The 23,450-nt window shown below is 34.1% G+C and overlaps 2 protein-coding genes across 2 annotated transcripts in view; both read left to right on the forward strand.

Annotated features, from left to right (window-relative positions):
- Stacl (SH3 and cysteine-rich domain-containing protein) overlaps positions 1-23,450 on the forward strand; it is a 258,237-nt gene that overhangs the window by 102,075 nt on the left and 132,712 nt on the right. The gene's annotated exons all lie outside the window — the stretch shown is intronic.
- LOC140750794 (pickpocket protein 11-like) lies at positions 6,392-7,450 on the forward strand. Its single transcript, XM_073084515.1, has one exon. It carries the CDS (start codon positions 6,458-6,460, stop codon positions 7,448-7,450), a length of 993 nt encoding a protein of 330 aa, XP_072940616.1. The 5' UTR covers positions 6,392-6,457.

A 23,450-nucleotide genomic window follows, 5' to 3' on the forward strand; every position in this document is an offset into this window, starting at 1 on the left:
TATAGAAATTCAACATGAGTGTTGTCACATGATCGCCACAGCAGTCAAATTATAAGTTACTTATGTTGTTTATAATGGTATTGATAATAACAAACTACAACTATGAAGCCCCACTAAACAAATACTCGAATATATTGTAAATTCATTTGAATTCATAATTGGGATAAACCAATGTAATGTTATTCATGCGAATTATTAAATGCACCTGTTTCGGTTGGGTGCTTCACAATTAAATCTCGGAATAACTCGCTCGCGCGTAATAAGGCAAAATGAGGAATGCAGTGCTGTAATAAGCATTAAAACATATGACCAGAGCTCCGAACGAGGTACATTACGCTGAATTAACGTACTACGGCTTACGAGGGTAAACCCTTCACGTTAACGTTTATGTTATATTTACGTGAAATCCTGCTAAATCAGGACGTAATAAGTAGGATTGCAGTTAATTTCGATTCAGGTCTTGCTTTATTTGGATAGATAACAATTAACACATTTTAAATACACATATATATATACTACGCTTATATTATTAGGGCGAGCGAAGCGAGTCCTCTATAATTCGAAAATCTTGCAAGCTTTCCATCCCTTTTTTGAAAAAACTACAGGGCTTATAAATTTGAAACTTAACATAGTTACTTAAGGTCATGTCTAGATTAGACCAACACGATTGAAATAAGGTTTTGTACACAAAAAAAAAACACTTTTTTATCAAATTTAAATTTAGTGTAACATTGATGGCTGTATGACTTGGATTATTTTTGTTTAAATAATGGCAGAATAAAAAAAAACGTCATGATGAATGCAGACATTTATAAAATAATTATGTCAATCAAAAATATGAAAATGCTAACGTGGCAGTGTTTCACGGAGGTTTCACCGGTATATTTTAAAAGCGTTTTGTTTCAAGTTTTTCTTTGTTTTATAATATAGGAGTAGCCGACGAGCATACAGTCCATATGATGGTAAGTGGCTACTGCCGCCCATGGACATCTGTAATTAACAGAGGACGGCCACAGAAGCGCCGCTCCCCTGAGGAATAAAATGGAACGTCTCAGATAAGTTTTTTTTTTAATAATATATGAGTAGCAGACGAGCATGCAGTCCACCTGTAGTAAGTTGCTACAGCCGTCCATGGACATCTGCAATCAAACTCAGATAGGATTACATATTCCTAGATGAGGTCGGCCACAGATGCGCCGTTACCCCTGGACTAAACTGGACTAAGCTGGAACGCCTCGAAAAACATGTTTCCCTTACCACACTTTTCGAACCAGAACACAGCGCTGCTGTTATGAGGCAGAACTAGGTGTGGCGGTGGTGCCGCCGGAGTCGAACCACATAGGGTTCTACCATTTATTTAGTCCGATTTATTTAGTGTCAAAGAAAAAGTTAATCTATTTACAATATGCGTACCGAAAATGTATCTAATTAATTACTATTAATCCATTCATATAAAATTTACGTATCATCGTATGGTAGGTACATCAATATAGCTCTGACAACTAAGTATAGTATAGCCATATCGTTATGAATTGTATTCTCCAGATTATACTGGTGTACTTATAGACTGTAATACTGTAAAGTTTCATTCAAATCCGATTAATATAAGGCACAAACATCCATCCATACTCACAAACTTTCGCCTTTATAATATTCGTTGGATATTATAAATGTTTTGACGCAGTGCAGTTTCAAAAACTCCACATATCCGATTAATCTAAGTTTTTGTTTACAGTGGGAAATTATAAAACGATCAAATAAAAAAAAAACTTAGCGACTGATAATGACATACTGTTTTAATAACTTGCGCGACTATATTACTAAGTGAGCGACTGGAAATATAGAGAGGCAACTTTAGTATTAAGATAGATTAGGTTTTTGTAATTGAATTTGTTAGGTTAGGTTGGAACATATAAGACAATATAAAACGAAGCGAGCAGGGCGCGACAGCGCCCAGCGAGCGGGTGGGCCCAATCTGTATGAATTCAGACCTTACCTTTATTCATGATCAATGACATGAGCACACAATATTCTACTTATTATAGTATTTTTTTCAAAGTGATTTTTGTATTCGAAACACTTCATTTAATATAAAATGCTGCTCAGTATTAAAAAAAAACATTTGCTAAATATTGAATTAAACGCAGGACGTAATGTTTACACTTAGAAAAAAATTAGGTCGCTCAAATTAATGTTTGTAAGTTGCTGTTCTGTTGATTTCTCGTCACTCGCAGCCAGTTGCTTCCTTAGTAATACTATAACCAAAATTCATTATTTTTGTCATTCAAAACTTTTATTTGCAGTCACTCGTTTAAATACTACCCGTTTAGAATCCATCCGCAAATTTCATTTCCATCGTCAAAAAATACTTTGTTTGTGGCAAAAAGCCCAGTGACAAATTTACAATTTAGCGACTATCACATTGTGTTTTACGGAAATTCGTTCCTGTATTGTATAGAATTGGTTATGTTAGGTAGAAACATAAAAGAAAATACAAAACTAATTGAGCAGGCCACACACATAATTCATTAATTTAATTCGTAAATTTAATAGTTAATTTAACAATTGATAAAAATGTTATTTAATAGAATTAATTAGTAGCTCATTCGCAGCTTTACGGAATGTATCCCTCGGAGCTTTAGTAAATTAAAGAAGTCGTGGTGAATTCATCATTCACTGATAAATGACCCAAATCTACACGAAGAGAATAATAAAGGTCATTTACCATCTTGTTGATTGGTAACAGACCCCAGATTAGCTTATAATGTACTGCGTTTCAGACATCCACAATAGCTTATACCTATATATACTTAACTTACTTACTTTTTTGCAAATTAGACGCAATAATTTTATAAGTATGGCGGAGTTTAAATTCAAGAGTAAAAAGATACCAAGGATAAATCGCAAAAAAATTACAATCCCAAAAAATGGATCTAATATAATTTATCCACCACAAGCATTTAAAGTGGTTCTGGTTCTGGATCAAAGGTAGCTTTGCTCTTCATAGGTCTTCTGACGAAAGGTAGATTTAATAATTTATTGTTAATTAATAAGTGACCACATCATCTTTGATATAGGATCTTAAACTGAATATACCATTCACGATACGCGAGCCCTTATAAAGCTACGCTTTTTGCTAGTTAAATATATATATATATATATATATATATATATATATATATATATATATATATATATATATATATTTAATAATATAAGCGTAGCAGACGAACATGCAGTCCACCTGGTAAGTGGCTATTGCCGCACGTGGACATCCGTAATTAAGCCTGGATGAGATTAGATTCCGACATGAGGTACGCCATAGGTACGCCGCTACCCCTGAGGACTAAGCTGGATTGAATCGGTAAAGTATGTCTCCCTTACAACATCCTACAAAGAAGAATACAGCAGAGCTTAATGCTGTTATTAAGTAAAATAGGTGTAGCGGTGGTGCCATCTGGCGAACCAAAGAGGGATCTACCACCTTCAATAATTACCTGCGGAACTTATGGAGGCATACGGAACTTATGTGTCCTATGTTAAATACAAATAAACATACAATTTTTATACGCAAAAAATAAAGGAATAAAGCATTGTAAATGGCGGAGGTCGCGTTCCGATCCGGTAGTAGTTTAAGAAAAATGTTGTACCTGACAATTTGTAAGTGCCGTCGTTGGCCTATACAAATATATTTCATTTCATTTCATTTCATTTCATTTCATTTCAGTGATGACCTATTGGTCTGAAATTCCTTACGAAGGAGTTTCGAGTGTAATCCTACGCTTGCAATATTGATTTCTCCGAGTTATTTGTGTATTTCTCACTCAGAGAGCCATTTCCAATATTGGAACAGAAATGGTTTTGTGATAATAGATATCCAATGACAATTATTGTTGTCAGTTACCAACTATTTCTGATGTTTTAGTACTTTACATACATATGAGGCGTCTATCTTAGTATTCAGGAGTGACAACGTATCTATAAACGGCTTCAAGTAGAACCCCTGTTACATATACTCGTAGAGTAAGTTAGGAATTTCCATGGGCGGCAGAATCTACTTACCATCAGATGGACTGCATACTCCTTTGCTGTTTCAATCTTATAAAAAAAAAACTTTATATCAAGACTTAAGATTTAAGTTCTGCTTTACCTTTATTTAGTACATTTAACTGACTATAAATTCACAATTAGTGCCACTCACGTGCCAAGAAGGTGCCGTATCTGAAGTAACTTGCACTAATAACGAACAATTTGGAAAATAAAGACACTCCGCAGAGAGAAGCTCGGGCGATGCCTTCTCGTAGCAAACTTTAAAGTAATTTTGTTAACAACACATCTTTTATGTACTCACTACTTTAGTTTCTAGTTATAACGTATCTTTTGTTATTTGTCTATCTTGAACCGTTGAACTGTTAAACCTTGATTATATTTGTAAGTAATTTGTTTTCATACACATTAGCTGACTTCGAAACATACGGCTGAATTACAATTCAATCTGAAGATAAATAATTAATTATGTGCATTAATGATTACAGGCCACACATCTGAAGGCGGTGGAACCTTCACTTTTTCGACACCACAACCACACCTACTTCGACCTCATAACAGCAGTGTTAAACGCTGGTGTGTTCGGGTTTGAAGGGTATCTAATCCCAATAGGGGTTGATTATAGATGTTCATGGGCGGCAGTAGCAACTTACCATCAAGTGGACTGTATGTCCGTTTGCTACTTCTATATTATATGCAAAAATATATAAAAAAGTCTTGAAGGAAAAACAGAAAATAAATAATCTGTTACGGAAACGGAGATAATATTATGGCGTCCCGTTAAAGCTGTATTTTATCGCCCCGTAACCTAATTATGTGTACGTAATCCTTATAATCAGATCATAAATCTCACAAAGGTATAAACCACCTAAATACGTCAGCATTCTCTAACTTTAATTACCTTTTACCGTAATAAATCTTAGAGAACACATATACGGTCAGAATTTCTTTATTTTATTAACCCTCTGTATTTATTTGTAGGAATTAAATTAAATTTTACGATGTGTGGCAGTAGTTTATTTAAATATATGAGTAATGGGAGAAGTGTTTAGATAATTACCGTTAGTTTTCGGTAACTTTAGTTATACGAGTATAAGTTGTGTACAAGAAGATAGTAAAGGTTCGATTTGCGTATTCATTTTTACAGCGCTCGCATAAAGTTTGTTAAAAAACTTATTATCAAGAAATTGCCGAAACAAGAAAAAATACTCTGGTATTTGTAGTATATAACCTTTAATTAGGCGTGCCAAAAAAGTTACGTTATTAGTCGCGCGGGGTCGATAGTTACCCTAATATGTTTGAGCTTAAATAAAAAACATTTTAAGTAATTATTAACATTATTGATTTTTTTATTTTATTACAAAACTATTTATATTTAAGAATATAGCAAAAAATATTTAAAATATTCGAACAGTAATTGAAAATTTTTTTTTTTTTCGAGAGTATAACTTTAGTTGAAAGTCGTAATATTCTTTTTTCATGTGGTCATCACATATACATTTGGCACATTGATGTCACTTAAAAGTTGTTTTTATATTTCTTTAGCGTAGATAGATATAGTATCTTCCAAATTTCATGCCTTTTTAGCATCTGCTAGACGTTGAAGGACCTAAAACTTCGCAATCAGATACACGACTTTTCAAAGACGCGCCTAATTAAAGGTTAAACACGATGTAACTCAAAAGAAGAAGTACCCAAATTTAGTGTAAACCTCTTCCCAGATTTCATTTGCGCTACAAACTTTAAAAACTATTTAGATTGGTTTAGAGCTATGAAGCTCTAAGCGCACTTAAGGTCAGAGTTAATTTTTTAAAAGCATCAATTACAATGTGGCGATTTAACGGTAGAATATGGTTACACTGAAATACGAGAAACAAACAAGTCGTATTATTCGTAATTTTTTTTATCAAACGTTTCTATCGTCATTTACTTCTATTGTGTTTTCACAATTACGGTTTTAGTGTTATGATACTAATGGATTTGATTGAATATATCAAAAATTGAATGAAAAATATCACGAAATATTTTTTTACCTTCAGTCGAAATCAAACCTTTGTGTGTTGAAGTCAAAATGCAAGCAGTGCGATCCAAGATAAAATTTTTTTGTTCAAGGCTCGGTCATACTTGCCGAAACTTAACAGTTCATGGCCCAAGTTTCCTCGCTCGTAAAGACGTTCATTTCGTTTATAGAATCATATATTTTATCATCTATGTTCAAGTGTGGATAGCCGCGGGCGCTACTATTTGTAAATATTACACAACGTATCAAGAAAATACGATCCGATTTACCACACGCACAGATTACGTCGATTGGAATACAACTTTCCCCTCCATTACAGTTTGCGAGACGGCCAATATTGACAAAATATCAACGCTCTCTCGGAAGTTTAAGCACGAAAATAGCGCAACAATGGCCAACTTTATCAAAGATATTGCTTTCTTCACCGGCGACTGTTCGAGTTGTCTTTCTACGTGTGAATCTGCGTCATCTTGCCCCACGAATTTCACACACATGACGTCTATTTATCGCTCAGAGTGCAATGAACTTTTTATTGCATGCACATGGGATGATAAACCGATAAATTGCTGCCAAACTTTTAAACCGATATCCACGGAATATGGCGTGTGTTATTCAATGAATAATAACCATGTTTCCGGGAACCTACGTCTATTCTACGTTGCATCTGCAAACCGACGTCGGCTGGGATCACTCGAAGTAATTATATCAGAGGATTACGAAGCGTTTCTCCATTCTCATGAAGACGTGCCGTTCTGGAATATGGAGCACGACCGGAGAATTATATTACAGAAAGGTTCGCATGTCACTGTAGTTTATTCTATAACGGACGTGGTCAATGAACCAGAGGTTTCTTTAACTGCTCCAGAAGTCCGTCAGTGCAGATTTCCCGAGGAAATACCACCGAATTTTGTTGGTTTCGATCACTACAGTTACTCAGTATGTATTATTCAGTGTCGCATAAAAGCCCAGCTGGAACTTTGTGATTGTACGGATCACTTATCACCGGTCGAGTACAAAAGCCATTATTGTGACTTGGAGGGGTTAAAGTGCCTGACAAAGCACTATGAAAAGCTGAGAAAATTGAAGGTACCCGGTCTCAACGATACAGGTTTGAATTGTGATTGCTCACCGTCGTGTGTGGAACCGGACTACAATATAGTGGCGAAAAGATTTATATCGCAAAAAGAAACCCGGGGTGGAAGGGTAAAGTTTGTGCTAAGTAACCGTCCGTATGAACGCGTGACTCGTCAGGTGGCTCGCACGACTTTGGATTTAGTGGTAGCAATGGGAAATTGCTTCGGGCTTTGCTTTGGTGGATCAATTCTTTCGATAATGGAAGTTCTTTATTATTTATGCCTGAAATCGTGGAAATATTCAAAATAAACGTTCTTTATATCTTTACTTGAAGAATGAGTAATGTAGTATTAGTTGTGTGTTATACATAATTTTATTCACAAAATAGTTGTAATATCCACTTAGAGTAAAGACATTACTAATGGCCGTTTCTTGTACAGCTTTCAAACATTATTTAATTCTAGCGAGATGTTGTCAAAACAATTTTATTTCATAGTTACAGAGTTAATAAATAAAACTGTAAAAGCTTTCAAAAGATTTGTTCTTTTTTTTTTTTTTTTTTTATTTGTAGTAGTTCCTTATTTTTTTACCAAAAACACAAATATTTCTAAACTTGTGATGGTGTGCACACGCTCGTCGTATTTTCTCCACTATGTTATCGTAATGACCGCTGGCCGTTTCTACTTTCTCGATTTTCTGATTCTTATGGTCGTTAAGTGGAAAGTCCCGACTAATGAGGTCCACGACGTCAGCGACGGTTGTCAGCAACCGCGGGCAATTGCCGCCGACCGTCGGCAACCGTTAGGCTGTTATTTGTATATTAACGCCCTTAAGAAATCGTTACCCATAAATGGAACGTAAGTGCATAATAATCAGCAATTATCTCAATTACGAATACTATCGGGCACAAACCTAAACTGTTATTGTTATGCTTAAACACTTGTATACTCGTAGAAAGATCATACGCACAGCTTAAGGGCTATTACGAACGAGTGTAAGCGCTTCTCGGTTTATCTGTGCTAGCAAAATGTAAATACCCATGTTATTATGCAAATTCGTATGTTGTTGAGAATCGTCCTTCTAAGTTTTGCTTTTTACGAACTTGTTCACTTCAATATTTAAACGTTAAGTTTAATCACGAGTCAATTTACCAAATGATCTTTAATTTTCAGTAAGTACTCGTAACTTTAAAAAATCTGATGTTTTCGTACCTCAAAAGTCTTCAAACATGGAAAATAATACTCCTGCGATGAACGAAAGTTGTGGTTCTGTTCCCTTCGTTAAATAAATAAACCGATTAAAAATGAATTAACTCGGACGAAAATTTTATAGGCATATTCAGTAGGTCTGAGAATCGGGTACTATCTATTTTTCATACCCCTAAGTGATAAGGGTTGTTCACCCTTAACATTTTTTATTTATATGGCAACACAAGTTTTGCCGCATCAGCTAGTAATATATGAAAATATTGCACTTATAATAATATTACATACATAGTAATACATACTACGACGATGAAATAAAAAGAATAGCCGGACCAAACTGGGCTCATTTAGCGCTAGACAAAACCAAATGGAGATCTTTGGAGGAGGCCTTCACCCAATCCGGGGTTCTTGCATAAGTAGATCAAATAATAACTAACAACAAATTAACAATAAACATAAGAAAGAAATACTAACCGTACTAACATAAGAAATAGAGTTAAGAAAATAATTGTAATGATTGCAAGAAATAATAAAGGCTTTTTATTTTATTTTTATTTATTTATTTATTAATACATACATACATGTCGAATTGAACCTTTTTTGAAGTCGGCAAAAATGGTGGAATAAAGAAACTAAAGTAACGTTACTATGGCGAATACATTAAGCGTTCATATATTATGTATGCTGCGAGCACGTGTAAAGCCCCCTTGCTTCAATATTGGATTTGATTTAGTACAATCTGCTTCTGTTTCCTGTATAAACGTCAAACGCCGGCACTCTGCCCCTATTGTATGGAAATAATCTGTTATGTACGGCAGAAATGAGATTTCTGATAGAGGCACATGTATAGAAAACTGATACAATGAAATAGTGGTTACAAATAAGGAAGTATGTATGATAACGAAGTGATGAAAAGAGCATTATATCGACAACGAAAGGTAGGACCAGTATAATTCGATTAAGGAGGTATCGCCGTCACACCTATTTCTACTATAAAGCAGTTCTGCGCTTCGGTGGTATAATCTAGTTGGCGAATGACTTACATATGAAGCGATCACCATACTCTTCAGAAGTCGCAACACATATATAATCAACTTGAGGTAGAACCTATTTCCTTCCTTTCAAATCAACTTTTTAATCACCACATGTATACATAGAGTGATGCATCATACTCAAATAATTCTGAAGTTGACTGAAGTTGACTGAACACTTACTGACTGAACATTGATACCTTTACAGACAAAGTTCTAGGGACTCAGATCAGTGACCCTCCAATCATTATTATAGCCACCGGATAAAACCACGAAAAGCTTATGTTGATTTTTTTGTAATACTCAATCACGGTAATAATCCCAGCTAAGAATGAAATTTGCAATAAGTTGAAGTCAAAAGTTAAAAGTCGATCTTTGCTACACAAAACATTGGATAGATTAGTTACTATTACCGGGCGTAAGCTATATTTTCACACTTATAACTTGCAGCACTAACAAATAGTTATTTCAGACTTGTCGAGCGAACTGTCTAACTGACTTCAACTCAAGCGCAAGAAACAACTCTATTATTCAGGATAAGCTTCCTTTTGTTCCGTAATACGAGCGTTTAATAGCTCCATCATCCGTTTTGTTCTGTAAAAATAAATACTGTTTTCTGCTCATGCAATGCTCCGATTTCGTAGAACAACATTTTGTGTGACATTATGTTCATATTTTCATTGCAAGACCATTGAATTTTTTTTTACAATATAGAAGTAGCAAACGAGCATGCCCTCTACTTGATGGTAAGTGGCTACTGCCGCACATGATCATGTGTAATCAACCCCAGATAGGAATAGATATTCCTACCTGAGGTCGGTCACAGATGCGCTGCTACCCCTGAGGAGTAAGCTGGAACGCCTCGGAAAAGTATGTCTCTCTTACAAGCAGAACACAGCAGTGTTGAGCACTGCTGTTATGAGGTAGCAATAGGTGCGGTGGTGGTGCCGCCGGAGTCGAACCACAAGGGGTTCTACCACCTTTACTTTGCAGTGAAAAAGTTTACAGTCTACCTGATGATAAATAACCACCTCCACCCATGGACCTACTTACATGTAGTCCACTCCAAATAGGATTGTAGTCCTACCTGGAATTAATTATATTATTACCCATGAACTTAAATTATAATACCACCTTTAAGTATCTTCGTTACCACACTTTGCAAACGAGAACACAACACACTATTGTTAAGAACGAAATTAGTATGGTCTTGTTGACACAAAAGGCAAATCACGAGTATTGCACCACCAAATTGATTACGTCAAAGAAACAGTACACTTACCATGAGTTTTTAAAACATCTCACAATTTTACGTTACGTTTACTCAATCCATTGTATTGTAATCCAAGTAAGTGCTCAAGTGACAATAAACTTTTTGCCTCCCTCACATGTTCGCAAAAAAGAGAGACAAAACATAAAGCGCCATTTTGTCAATTTAGGCATTTAATGTTACGTTACTGACACTTATAGTTCTGATACAATCCGCTAGGGGCGCTAATTGGAATTTGTATGTGCAAATACGTAAAGAAATACCAAAACAGTTATATTTGTCAAAACGGAAAAACTCATGGTAAGGGTACCGCATATTCAAAGTTCTAAACTTCTGAGACTAAACTTTTATAGGTCCAGACCATATTTAGGTAAGTATAACATTTAATTAGGTCAACCTGAATTCGATAACCTTATAACTAGTTCGTAGAGTTGTGGTGGACCAAATCGCTTAAGCCCATTCAAACGGAGGCTCTAGTAACAACTCTATTATTCACGTTAAGCGCCTGTTTGTTTTTGTAGCTCGGGCATAAATCACGTGTAAGTTTCATAGGCCACTTTCTTGGTACATATATGATACATGGATGAACAATATTTATGTGTTCTGTACCCTTACCATGAGTTTTTACGTTTTGACAAATATGACTGTTTTGGTATTTGCTTACGTATTGACTGTACAATATCCAATCAGCGCCCCTAGCGGATTGTGTCAGAACTAGGAAATCGTATGGGCCAATACGTAAACAGATACCAAAACAGTTATATTTGTTAAAACGTAAAAACTCATGGTAAGGGAACTGTACTGTGAATATTACTTGAATATGTAGATGTGCCGTTGAATTTAAGTATGTGTACAAAACATATGGAATAAGGAGTAAAAAAATCGAAATGTGATATAATGGATGAAAAATTACAATTTAAACATTACAATAATTATTATCTTATTGCTCAAAATGTATCCGCGCATTATTTATTACCAATATATTATTATTAATGTCATTTTCTTATAATATAGAATTAACGAGCATGCAGTCTGCGTGATGGTAATGCCGCCCATAAACGTGTATTATCAAACCCCTATAAGATTATGTAGATGCCTGAGATCAGCCACAGTCGCGTCACTACCCCTAAGGCCTAAGTTAGAATTTCTCAAAAAAGTATGTCTTCCTTACCACACCATGTAAACCAAAACATAGCAGAGCTGAATACTATTACATAACTAGTAAATATGCAGAAATAGAGCAGTGGTGCTTCCGAAATCGATCCACAAATAATTCTAACACTTCCCACTTGTTCTTAAGTTGTCGAACGAAGATCAAACTGTCTTCGATATTAACAAATAAATCAACATCGACAAGATTAAAGTTTCATTACATAATTCTGAACAGCTTACTAATTCAATTCTCACAGTTAGGCTATCCGTCTCTGCAGACGGATAGCCTAACCCCCTGCGACTCAGGCTTTCGTGACAACTCTATTATTTACATTAAGCATCCTTTTGTTTCGTGTTTAATTAACGCCTTTAATTAATTCCACGTTGCATTCTATTTCAACAACATGAATAAACTTCTTTGTCTATCTAACTGTGTGAATGGCTAAAGATTGCTTTTATTCGCAGTGTCAAACTGTCAATCAATGATAACTATGACAGTGATATGCAATGGATTGGTACACCTTAATTGTTTAAAGAAGAGTTAGTTTATTGAATTGCAATATAATAATATTAATGACAAAACAACCGGAACAGATATAAAATTGATTCAAGTATAGGTAATATCATTGAAACGTGGTAGAGCCATATGGTTCGACCACCAAGGTACCAACGTTTCACCAATTTCTAGCGCAATGAAGTTCTAAATTTGGGTGCAAACATGTGACTGACTTACAAATGAGGCATATTAGCTTAAAAGTATTATCGGTTTCAGGTAGAACCTGTTTTATACGGAGTTGGTCAGACATGTCCAATATGTCCATAAAAGGAAATGACCACTTATCATCAGAATCCAATATCGAAAATATAGAAAAACATATCTATAATATATTTACGAGTGCTGTATTTAGAATTCGAAGCTCGAGTAAGAAACGTAAGATAAATTAAGTTCACAAAAAACCCTACTTAATTAACACAATTTTGGAAAACATAAAATGAAAGGACTATTTAACACGGGCGCTTGAGTTTCGCTGCTTAAAATATCACATAGCCCCTAAGCCCCTATTAAACCCTTAGCAGACCCATCAAAGTCAGATAAGAATTCTGTTAACATCCCCCATTCACAATGAACATGGGAATTCACTTAAGATATATATCGCGGAAACTTCCGCCTTTGACTTGCCTTTAAAATCCCAGTTTCCTCACTCAAGTGCATACCAGGGTACAGTTTTAAGGGATAAAATATTTAAAAATCGTAGGTGTATATTTTTCTTTGGATAAGTTATTATGATTAAAAACTGTCTTAGTTTTATCGCGCAATATAATTTTATCGTTACAGGTAATAACGGTACCTACCTTAAATTTGACAATTTGTAGTATGCAGAAATGGCACAATCGATCTTTGATAAACAAGACGTTAGATAGATTGATTATTATAACGGTTCATTGCTTTCTATAGCTGTAAAATTATTTGTAAAAAAATATTTTGTAAAGCCAATATTATTTTTTTATCCGATATTATTTTTTAATCATTTTTTAGTTTTAACTTCATATTTCATTAGTAACTTAAAATTCATTTCAGAGGCCCTGTATAAAATTAAACACAAAGTAATTCTCTGAAGTAAAAAACTTAAGAAAACTCAGGTACACTTATGAAAGTAAAACGTTCATAAGTGTACCTAAGTTTAAGTTTAAAGGTGTGTAAAGTTTACCTTAAGTAAAAGCTTAATTGATCACGTAAAACAAATGACGATTCTCTAAAGTGTCTATAGTTTCATTACCTAATGCAAATGTTCGTAAAAGTTAAGAAACAACACACTAAGAACGTTGGACAGCTATTCCCACATCTGCTGCCAAAAGTAACAATTTCTTTCGATCGACGTTTGTTATTAGTTTGGTCCCAAGGCGGCCATGCATTACTGATATATTAGGCGGCATACACACGTCAATCGGTGAAACTACCGGAAACTTTCCGTAATACTTCCTTATATTTTTAAACAAGTTTGGTAGCGTAGCATACAAAATAACAACAATCGATAACTTGCAACCTCTTATCTATTTCTCATTTCTATCCAAAGGAGGATTACGATTTTGTATTGTACATTCTGCCAAGACAGTTACCGACAAACACCCAAATCTAGAACGAGAATTCATGTGTTATGTAATTTTTCTAAGAATCAGACGCAGAATCGGGATGGGGACTCTTGCGGTACGCAGGTCACAAAGGAACTACCAGTAAAAAACAATTGCTGCATTTAAGACATTACATTTTAGTCCTCTATGATAACGGCGCATGTGTTGGCGACTTCAAATAGGAAGCTTATCCTATCTGGGGTTGATTATGTTGACAGATATTCCTGGGCAACAGTAGCCACTTACCATTGGGAGTGTATGCTCTTCTGCTACTCCTATATTATAATAAAATCAACAGCCCTCATACATACAAAACCCTATAATGAGCCGCTAAAGAAAAATCGTTCATTTCATTTTTATTCTTCATAAATACACATCTCGAATTACTTTTAATAAAAAAAATCTCTAAGACTCTCCAACGATTTCTATTTCTGAAGTTAATTAAAATTTATCGTAGTCGTACTTTTTCTATAAGCGCTCTTTCACTATCAAACTCTTCAACAAGTTCCAGACATTCCATTGAATTTAATTTTATAAATTGATTTTGGAATTAATACAGCTTCTACGGTCAATTTACTTTATAAGGAATATATTACGAGCATTAAATATTTTTCTGCTACGATAATCTTGTTCTCACCGCTTACAATGCGAGTAATTATAAGTTTTAGGCTATGTTAACTATTATTCTTTAAACGAATATTGACGTTTATTATAAAATGGTTTCAGGCCTATTCTTCTAAGGATCTAATAAGAACATAGTTTAATGAAATTGAAACTAATAGCCCGGTCAAGTTAGACATAAAAATATTATATTTTAAGAGCTACAACTTTGGCCTGAGGTATTTTTCGATAAAACTTACCGTTTTCGGGAAAAATTCAAATAACCTAAAATTTTGACATTTGACCTCGAATAACTGCAGACGCACACTTCGGATCAATGGGGACTTTTGACACTTTATTTGTAATGGTAAACCCAAGGTCTCTACAAAAAATTGGCTTTCCCGGAGTTTTAGCTATTTCAATGTCTAACTTGACCGGACTATAAGAAAATAATGACAGATCGTGCCTATTAAACATTGTAGTATCAGTATTCGATAGGCAAACTAGCAAAGAATGAATTTTAATAACTGGCACTACATATAATAGGCAAATAGTCCCTTGATTCACCTATCTTTTATCATTGTGAGCCAAAAGTTTTTTGAACTATAACACTTTTTTTCAAATCGTGGATTCTATACGTAGGTATGTCAAGAATAACAAATAAATTTATTTAAGAATAAATAGATTTATTTACACTTTTATTTTATACTTTTATCGTATTCTCGTAAACGTACGAGGATATTTTCGCTTTATACCAGTTCGCTCATATTTTATACGTACAATTTTATACGTTTAGGGAAACGTCCAAATGACTGGCTCCTATGCCAAAGCCGTCCTGCGTGCGTGACCTTCCGTAACGACTCCCGTCACGGTGACGTTTATCAAGATTACATGCTACCGAATACAAGACCTTTCTAAAATATTAAAAATTGTCCAAGTGCGAGTCGAACTCGCACATGGAGGCTTCCGTATCACCAAAAGTTCATTATTTTTTACTTATATTTATCCATTTTATTATTTCCAACAGTACTTGTATGATGTCTAAAAAACACCGATACATATGCCATCTATCACTATTTTTTGACAATGTACCCATATCTATTATAGATAAGTAAAGATTATTCACTCCTAACAAGAAAATGTACCCAGTTTTGAGAATTGAAATAGTTGCGGTAAAAAAAGTTTTGCCACGTCTCCGTGCTAAAATGTCCCTAAAATATTTGAAATAATTATTTATTTATTACGTAAATTACGTAATTATTACGTAAATTAGTTACTTATTCGTAAATTTTCTCTAAAAATGGTTTTATTTGTCAAGGATTCAAAAAAAGAACTTACTAAAATAAGCCGTTTGTGGCTTCATTCAATTTCAAGGCGGCGAAGTATCTTTACTAATCTATGATATCTATCATCAAAAAATGCGTTGAGGTGATGATGAATGATATACGTAAACAACGTACTATAAAATCAAAATAGTTATTTTGATTTTATATTCGAATATGTTTTGTTGTTCTTATCTGTATTTATTATAATGGCCGTTATAGTAAGAAATGGATTGTAAAAAAATCAACTGTCTTCCTACTACGGTTCAAAAGTTAGAAACGAAAAAGGCCAAAAATACGTTTATTGTATGGAGACCCCTTTTATATTCAACTTATTTTATTTTTAGTATGTTTTGTTATAGCGGCCACCGTAATGCATCCTCTGTAAATTCCAAGTGTCTATCTATTATGAAAGAAACACAGTACACACGCATTTAATAACTTCTTGCCATTTTAACTATCTCAGTTTAGTAAATAATCAAATATCAATACAAAGCATATTTATTTACACGAAATATAGTCACTTCACGAAGCTTATCACACAAAATACAATTCTGGTTATACCATACGTATATATTAATTTTACAGGTTTTACCCCATTTCCACTTGATTTCTTTTACACAATACTATTTTTATTTTAAAATAATAACCACAATATTTACCTTTATAACATATTGATGAAACTCTGTTAGATAAGTAATTGTACTTATCTAACAGAGTTTCCTCTTACTTACGAGCTGTCCGCGATTTGACTACTAGAGCCGACTTTTTCACAGCCAATATATGTGATAATGGTATTTTAGTATCAAACTACCTATTTTAATATGAGTTTTTCAATCATTGCTGTTATGACGACAACAATTACGATTCCACAGATAGAGCCCAGTGACAGACGGACAGACAGACAGACAACGAAGTCTTAATAATAGGGTTCCGTTTTTGTATCGGCACGGAACCCTAAAAAACACACCACATCCTTCAGGAAAACGCTTAAAGTAACAACGACTGACTTATAAACAAACTGTATACATTTGTATTAAGGCACGTGGTGGCGTGAATCCCTACTTACTTAAGAATTAACGAGAGAACCTCGTAGCGTTGTTTGTACAGCTGCTTCACTTACTTTTACGGATCGGTTTCAAGTACTAACCTGTGAATTATAGATAGACAGTTCATATAGCCATCTTGTCTTATTAAGGAGTAATCCAGACATGTATAAGGTATTTACAATATTGTAAGATAATGTTTATGAGATAATTGACGTTATCTTTTTAAAATGGGTCGTTTTACGTCATGACCATGTGTTCATAATTATAATATAATTATGTAATTATGTTAAGTTACTAATCTGTCGACTCAATTTTGAAAATATTTAAGAAAATCTTACAATAAATAACTATTGTAACTCATGCTTCCGAATTTTATTGCTATTGTTTAAAGAAAAAGTAAATAATGACAAATTTGGCAGTAAAAGCGATGACCATAATATATCTGCGCAATAATCGCGTGAAATCATTAAAAGTCAAAAATCCCTACATACATCGTTACGGGTAACGCCTGAGCGTTGATTTCTGTATTTGGACCCCCTTTGATAATCATTTTTTTTATTTTTAGTATTTGTTGTTATATAAAAATTTCAAGCTTAGTAATAGGGTTCCGTATTTGTGTCGGTAAGAAACCCTAAAAAACACATCACATCCTTCAGGAAAAACGCTTAAAGTAACAACGACTGACTTATAAGCAAACTGTATACATTTTGTATTAAGGCATTGGTGGCGTGAATCCCTACTTACTTAAGAATTAACGAGAGAACCTCGTAGCGTTGTTTGTACAGCTGCTTCACTTACTTTTGCGGATCGGTTTCAAGTAACCTGTAAAAGTTTGATAGACAGTTTATAAAGCTATCCAGTCTTATTAAGGAGTAATCGGAAAGTGTATTAGGTAATTACAAAATTAGTAATGTTTTAGAGATAATCGACTTTATCTTTTTAAATTTTGTGACGAGAAATTTAGTTTTTACGCTATCGAAATCATTTTGTTCTTAATGTGTTGTTTTAATTTTGAAAATATTTAAGTAAATCTCCCATGAAATAAATATTGTAACTCATTTTTCCTATAGCCACTGAAATTCAAATTTAAAGGAAAATTAGGTGATGACGAATTTGGTGGTAAAAGTCGTGACCAAACTATACACACACACGTGACCAACTATACGTCACACAAAGATCCCTACATATTCATATTGCATTACTTCGGTACTAATATTTTTTGAACGCAAGGATTAGTGTTTATATTTTTAAACGGAATTCTAAATAAAATACGAGTAACTAAGTGATGACCAACTTCATGGTAACACCGACCATTTATTTTTGCCAATTTCCCTTAATTTTCTTTAATGGTTCAATCTGGGCTGACGTCAAAATGATTAATGTTTCGTTGCGTAGATTTTGAATGTAAATTCCTTGGCAGTAATTAGCTGGCAAGGCTATCGGCGGTGAACGACTAACCCGAGAGACTGCTATTCTTCTAACAGCAGTGTCATTTGACAAACTTTTACTACGCTTTTACTCGGTGTTGCCAATTTATAGTCTTGGTCGCTAGAAATGCCGACATACTATTTTATAGTAAAAGGGACAAAAAATGTCTATTTTAATTGATAATTACAGGATTTTCGCCGTCAATGTCCGTACACGGCAACAATGGTAAGAATCAGTTTTAGCGACTTATTTGAGACTTTTGATGTCGAATCCAACGAATCGGATGTTTTAAGTTGGCAACACTGGCTTTACTCGCGGTTCTACAGTTTTTTTAAGCAGGAACCCTTGATACTTTGTATTAAGCTGATTTTAAAGTATCTTTGTAACATCTATCGTTCTAAAGCCTACCTAAAGGGTCTAAAGGACATAATATCTGCCGTTTTATTGTTAATATAAAAAACGTAACAAAAATATTAAGCTGTATTAAAATTAACATAATAATAGTTGCATACAACATTTTAATTTATGTATAGATATAACCATTTTATCTTCACTGATGTACGAAAACTTGAACGTAGGCAAAATTATGAGCTTTTGAAAATAATACAACCATTGAAGCTTTCTGAAAATTCGTTATTATGTTAAGCACTTATTTTTGAAATATATTTTCATCAAAAACGAATGCAGAAGTTTATTTAAACACAAAATGTATTCTGTTTTCAAAACTGAATTATAAAAGTGTTAAAACACTGCATATAATAAATAAAAACATTAAGAGCCCTTAGGAATTAATGAACAGTAATTATTCATTCTACAATGGAATAATTAAATGAATATTTTCTTTTTACTACGCCAGTGAGAACAATGAATATGCTTCTGAACTTTGTAATTAATTAACAGGTAAGAGAGTATGTTTGTTAACAGCGTAGGGTACTTCATTAGCATGCATATGCAACTATTTGTATTATGAAAGCATAGCGTACACCTCCACCTATTTGTACCTGGATGAATTGCGCGGATGTTACAAAAATGAATTTAGAAGTAATGTGCTGCGGCTGGACTTGGTCCTTTTCATAAAGGATTTAGGTGTAGTCCACTACGTTGAATCTATTTGTATTAAGAAAACAGATCTTACACCTCCGCCCACTTGCATCTGGATGAATTGCGCGGATGTTACAAAAAATTAATTTAGACGTAATGTGCTACGGCTGGACTTAGATCCTCTACACTAAGGACTTAGGTCTAGTCTACCTCGTTGGCACCTATTTGTGTTAAAAAACAGATCTTACACCTCCACCCGCTTGCATTTGGATGGATTGTGCAAATTTTACAAAAAAATAATTTAGACGTAATGTGCTACGGCTGGGCTTAGGTCCTCTCTACAAATAACTTAGGTCTAGTCCACCATGCTAACCAAACGCGAATGTATCAACTACGCGTTTTTGAGAATATTATGCAGAATTCCGAGACATACCTAAATAAGTTTGTTCATGATGAAATTTCGTCAACCGGCAAAGCGTGCGATAAATTAATTTATAACACGCACGTTGTAACTTTGAGAAGTCAGTGACAAAGTTTAAAAAAGCAAGATACTTACTGTTCTGGTTTGTTTGTTGTGTGTAAGTATATGAATCAATTCGAATACCAGGGAAATAAGAAATCCGTATATAGCAATCCTATTCTTTTAAAATAGTCAAAAATCTATAAAAATAGCAATAATCCGTATTATCTATTGCACTATACACTCGTTATCTATCAGACTTAAAAATATAACAATATTGTGCATTACTATTAATTTTCTTTCATTATTACTGTGAGATAATATAACGGCAATGATATTCTAGTGGTTGGCACTCGGCCTCTCAATGGAGAGGTCGTAGGTTTAAAAATTAGAGGTGTATTAAAAATAAATTATCACTTGTTTTAACGGTGAAGAAAAACATCGTAAGGAAAAAGAAACTCGAAGGTATGTGAAGTCCACCAATACGCACTTGGCCAGGGCGGTGGGCTATGGCCTAATCCTCATTCTACGAGGAGACCCCTGCCCAGCAGTGGGACAGTAATGGTTTGATGACGATTACTGACATTAAATACAAGGTACGAGTACCTTAGTAATCTAATGCAAAACTTCTTCGAAACAAAAGTAAAAAAAAGTTGGACGAAATTGTGTTATTATATAGCTACGAGTATTGCAACACTCTCTTAACATTGCTTGCATAATTCATGAAGGTAGGCGTCAAATCCAAACCGGTGGAAAACGTTTGTATTTGATATTCACTTTGGTGATGGACCCACCGTATAATTTAAACGATTATGCTCAAAGTTATATAAAAATGTTTCCGATCTCTGTTAGTTTGCTTTAACGAGTTTGTAGAGCTCCTATCTAAAGTTAAGTGTAAGATTTACATGAAAAAGTCGAGTCATAGTGTAGTCAAGTGTTGCAATTTACAGAGAATGACTTTTTGTTTTTTTTTTTTATATTATAGGAGTAGCAGACGAGCATGCAGTCCACCTGATGGTAAGTGGCTACTGCCGCCCATGGACATCTGTAATCAGACCCAGATAGGATTAGGTATTCCTACCTAAGGTCGGCCACAGATGCGCCGCTACCCCTGAGGACTATGCTGGAATGCCTCGGAAAAGTCTGTCTCCCTTACCACACCCTTCAAACTGGAACACAGCAGCGCCTAACACTGCTGTTATTAGGTAGAAATAGGTGTGGCGGTGGTGCCGTCGGGGTCGAACCACAAAGTGTTCTACCACCTTCGCCTACCTCTTAACCCTACTTCTTAACTGACTTAATATTAGACAACTGTTCAATGTTTCAAGAATTTAAGTATTTTCTTTTTCCATTAAGTTCTTGCGTTCTTGTCTGTTGCCTAAGTTCTCAAGTGGTCAATTTTCAATTGTTAATGAAATACTAATTACTAAATACATCAAAAATATTGTTAACTAGCTGACCCGGCAAGCTTTGTACCTCCTCAAAATCTATTTATCAAATATATTTCATATCATATAAAATATAGCCTATGTTACCCGTGGATAATGTAGCTTTCGAATGGTAAAAGAATTTTTAAAATCGGTCCAGCAGTTTTTGAGCCTATTCATTACAAACAAACAAAGTTTTCCTCTTTATAATATTAGTATAGATAATTCGGTGACTAATGTAAACAAAGCCAAAATTTTGCCACAAAACTTGTGTTTATAGAAAATTATGATAAACATTATTATAACAAGTAATGTAACGTGTTGATAAGTAAAACGTGTTGATAAGTTAAAGTAAGTAGCTTTCGAATGGTGAAAGAATTTTTAAAATCGGTACAGTAGTTTTTGAGCCTATTCATTACAATCAAACAAACAAACAATGTTTTCCTCTTTATAATATTAGTATAGATAATTCGGTGACTAACGTAAACAACCCCAAAATTTTGCCACAATAATTGCGTATAAAGAAAATTATGATTATTATTATAACAAGTAATGTAACGTGTTGATAAGTAGGTACCTAATTTCTTCGTTACAGTGTACCGGATACTGGTCTCACCGAAGCTCATTAATACTTTCCGTACACGTTAAGTTACAAAAGAATGCTTTCTGGTTAATTAAATTTGAATACACAATTTTCCTTTGACTGTACATTTCGTATTTATGTACTTGGTAACTCATCTTACTTAAGGTAGCTCATTAATACTTTTCATGAGAAATTTCCTACTGCTTATGGCTGTCCCTATTAATAAGGATTTATGTGAAGCGGTGAATACTTAATGAAGTTTCGATCTTCAAAGTAAAGAAAGCATGTTGTATGTTAGCTACAAGGTAACATTGTAGAACTAGGGATGTCGATTCTTTCCGAAAAAGATTGATTCATGAATCGATTCGCATCGAAGTATAATAAATCGATTCACAAAAAAATATCCAGGCCTAAAGAATAGATTTCCCGAAAATCGATCTTTAATCTTTCCAGAAAAATTGCCTATAACACGATTGTATAAACTCAATCAATGATGATGAATCTATCCATTACTAAAGATCGATATTTTTGGTCCAAAAGATCGACTCTTCGATTAATCGATCTCAGGTCGCCATCCCTATAGACACTATAAACTTATAGAACGTAGGTAGCTAACTCTTACGTATATTACTACTTTAAACTTATGTAGTAGGACGTCGCCATCAACCCATTAATGTTCCACTACTGGGCTCGAGTATCCTCTTAAAGTCAGAAGATTTTTGGCTATTCTCCAACACTATTAAGTACGAATTAGAAGAGTTCACACACTATTAGAGATTTTTTTAAACTCGGCGTGTAAAAGTTTTGATTAGCGTAGCGATAAAAATCTAAGTTTATGGTTTTAATTTTTGATCTTTCCCTTCTTTAAACAAGTGGTACTTGATTATCAAAAATAACAGTTTCCAGATGTGCCAATAACTCGAACATTGAACCTAAGCGACGACGAATTAGAAATTACAATACCATCACTATTACTGTTATTTTTTAGAATATTGATTTATTTTGGTTATGAAATACACAACAAAGCTACCTTTAGTAGTAGATTAGTATAAAAATATAAAGCTATACCAAATATCGTTAAATTTAAATACACTTGTACCAACAAACTTCGTAACAGTATTTCTTTAATAAATTGGCAACCGGACGCTAGTTTCAATTTATTCCGCGATGCTCAGAATCAAATATTAAATATTTCTTCGGTTGAATCACGTCTTCATTTATGTAAAATATTATGAGAGAAAACCGTGATAATATTATCAGAGAGAAGATATTCTCCAAAGATGAATGCTTTGAAAACTTTGCCGCTTCCATGAACGAATGAACATTAAGATATTTTATGGTGGTTATACTTTATGGTTTAGACTTCGCCGCCACCATCCTCATCTAAAAGCAGCCATGTTTCATCTTCATTTTTACCCTTACATTAACATTATATTGTGGTTATTATGTAAGTCTGTAATATAAACACACAAAGGCATGGACATGGGAGTTCATGTCTTTGTGTGTTTCCATCCAAAATAGTTATTGGGATAAGAACCCGGAATAGAATCCGTAAACCTCTGCATATCTCTAATGGTAATCACTCTGCCAAGACACTAGCTTTTCTCCTGT

Source organism: Epargyreus clarus, unplaced genomic scaffold, assembly GCF_041222505.1.
Source record: "Epargyreus clarus isolate Ecla_fem2 unplaced genomic scaffold, WU_Ecla_fem_2.2 ptg000021l, whole genome shotgun sequence".
NCBI classification, from domain to species: Eukaryota; Metazoa; Arthropoda; class Insecta; order Lepidoptera; family Hesperiidae; genus Epargyreus; species Epargyreus clarus.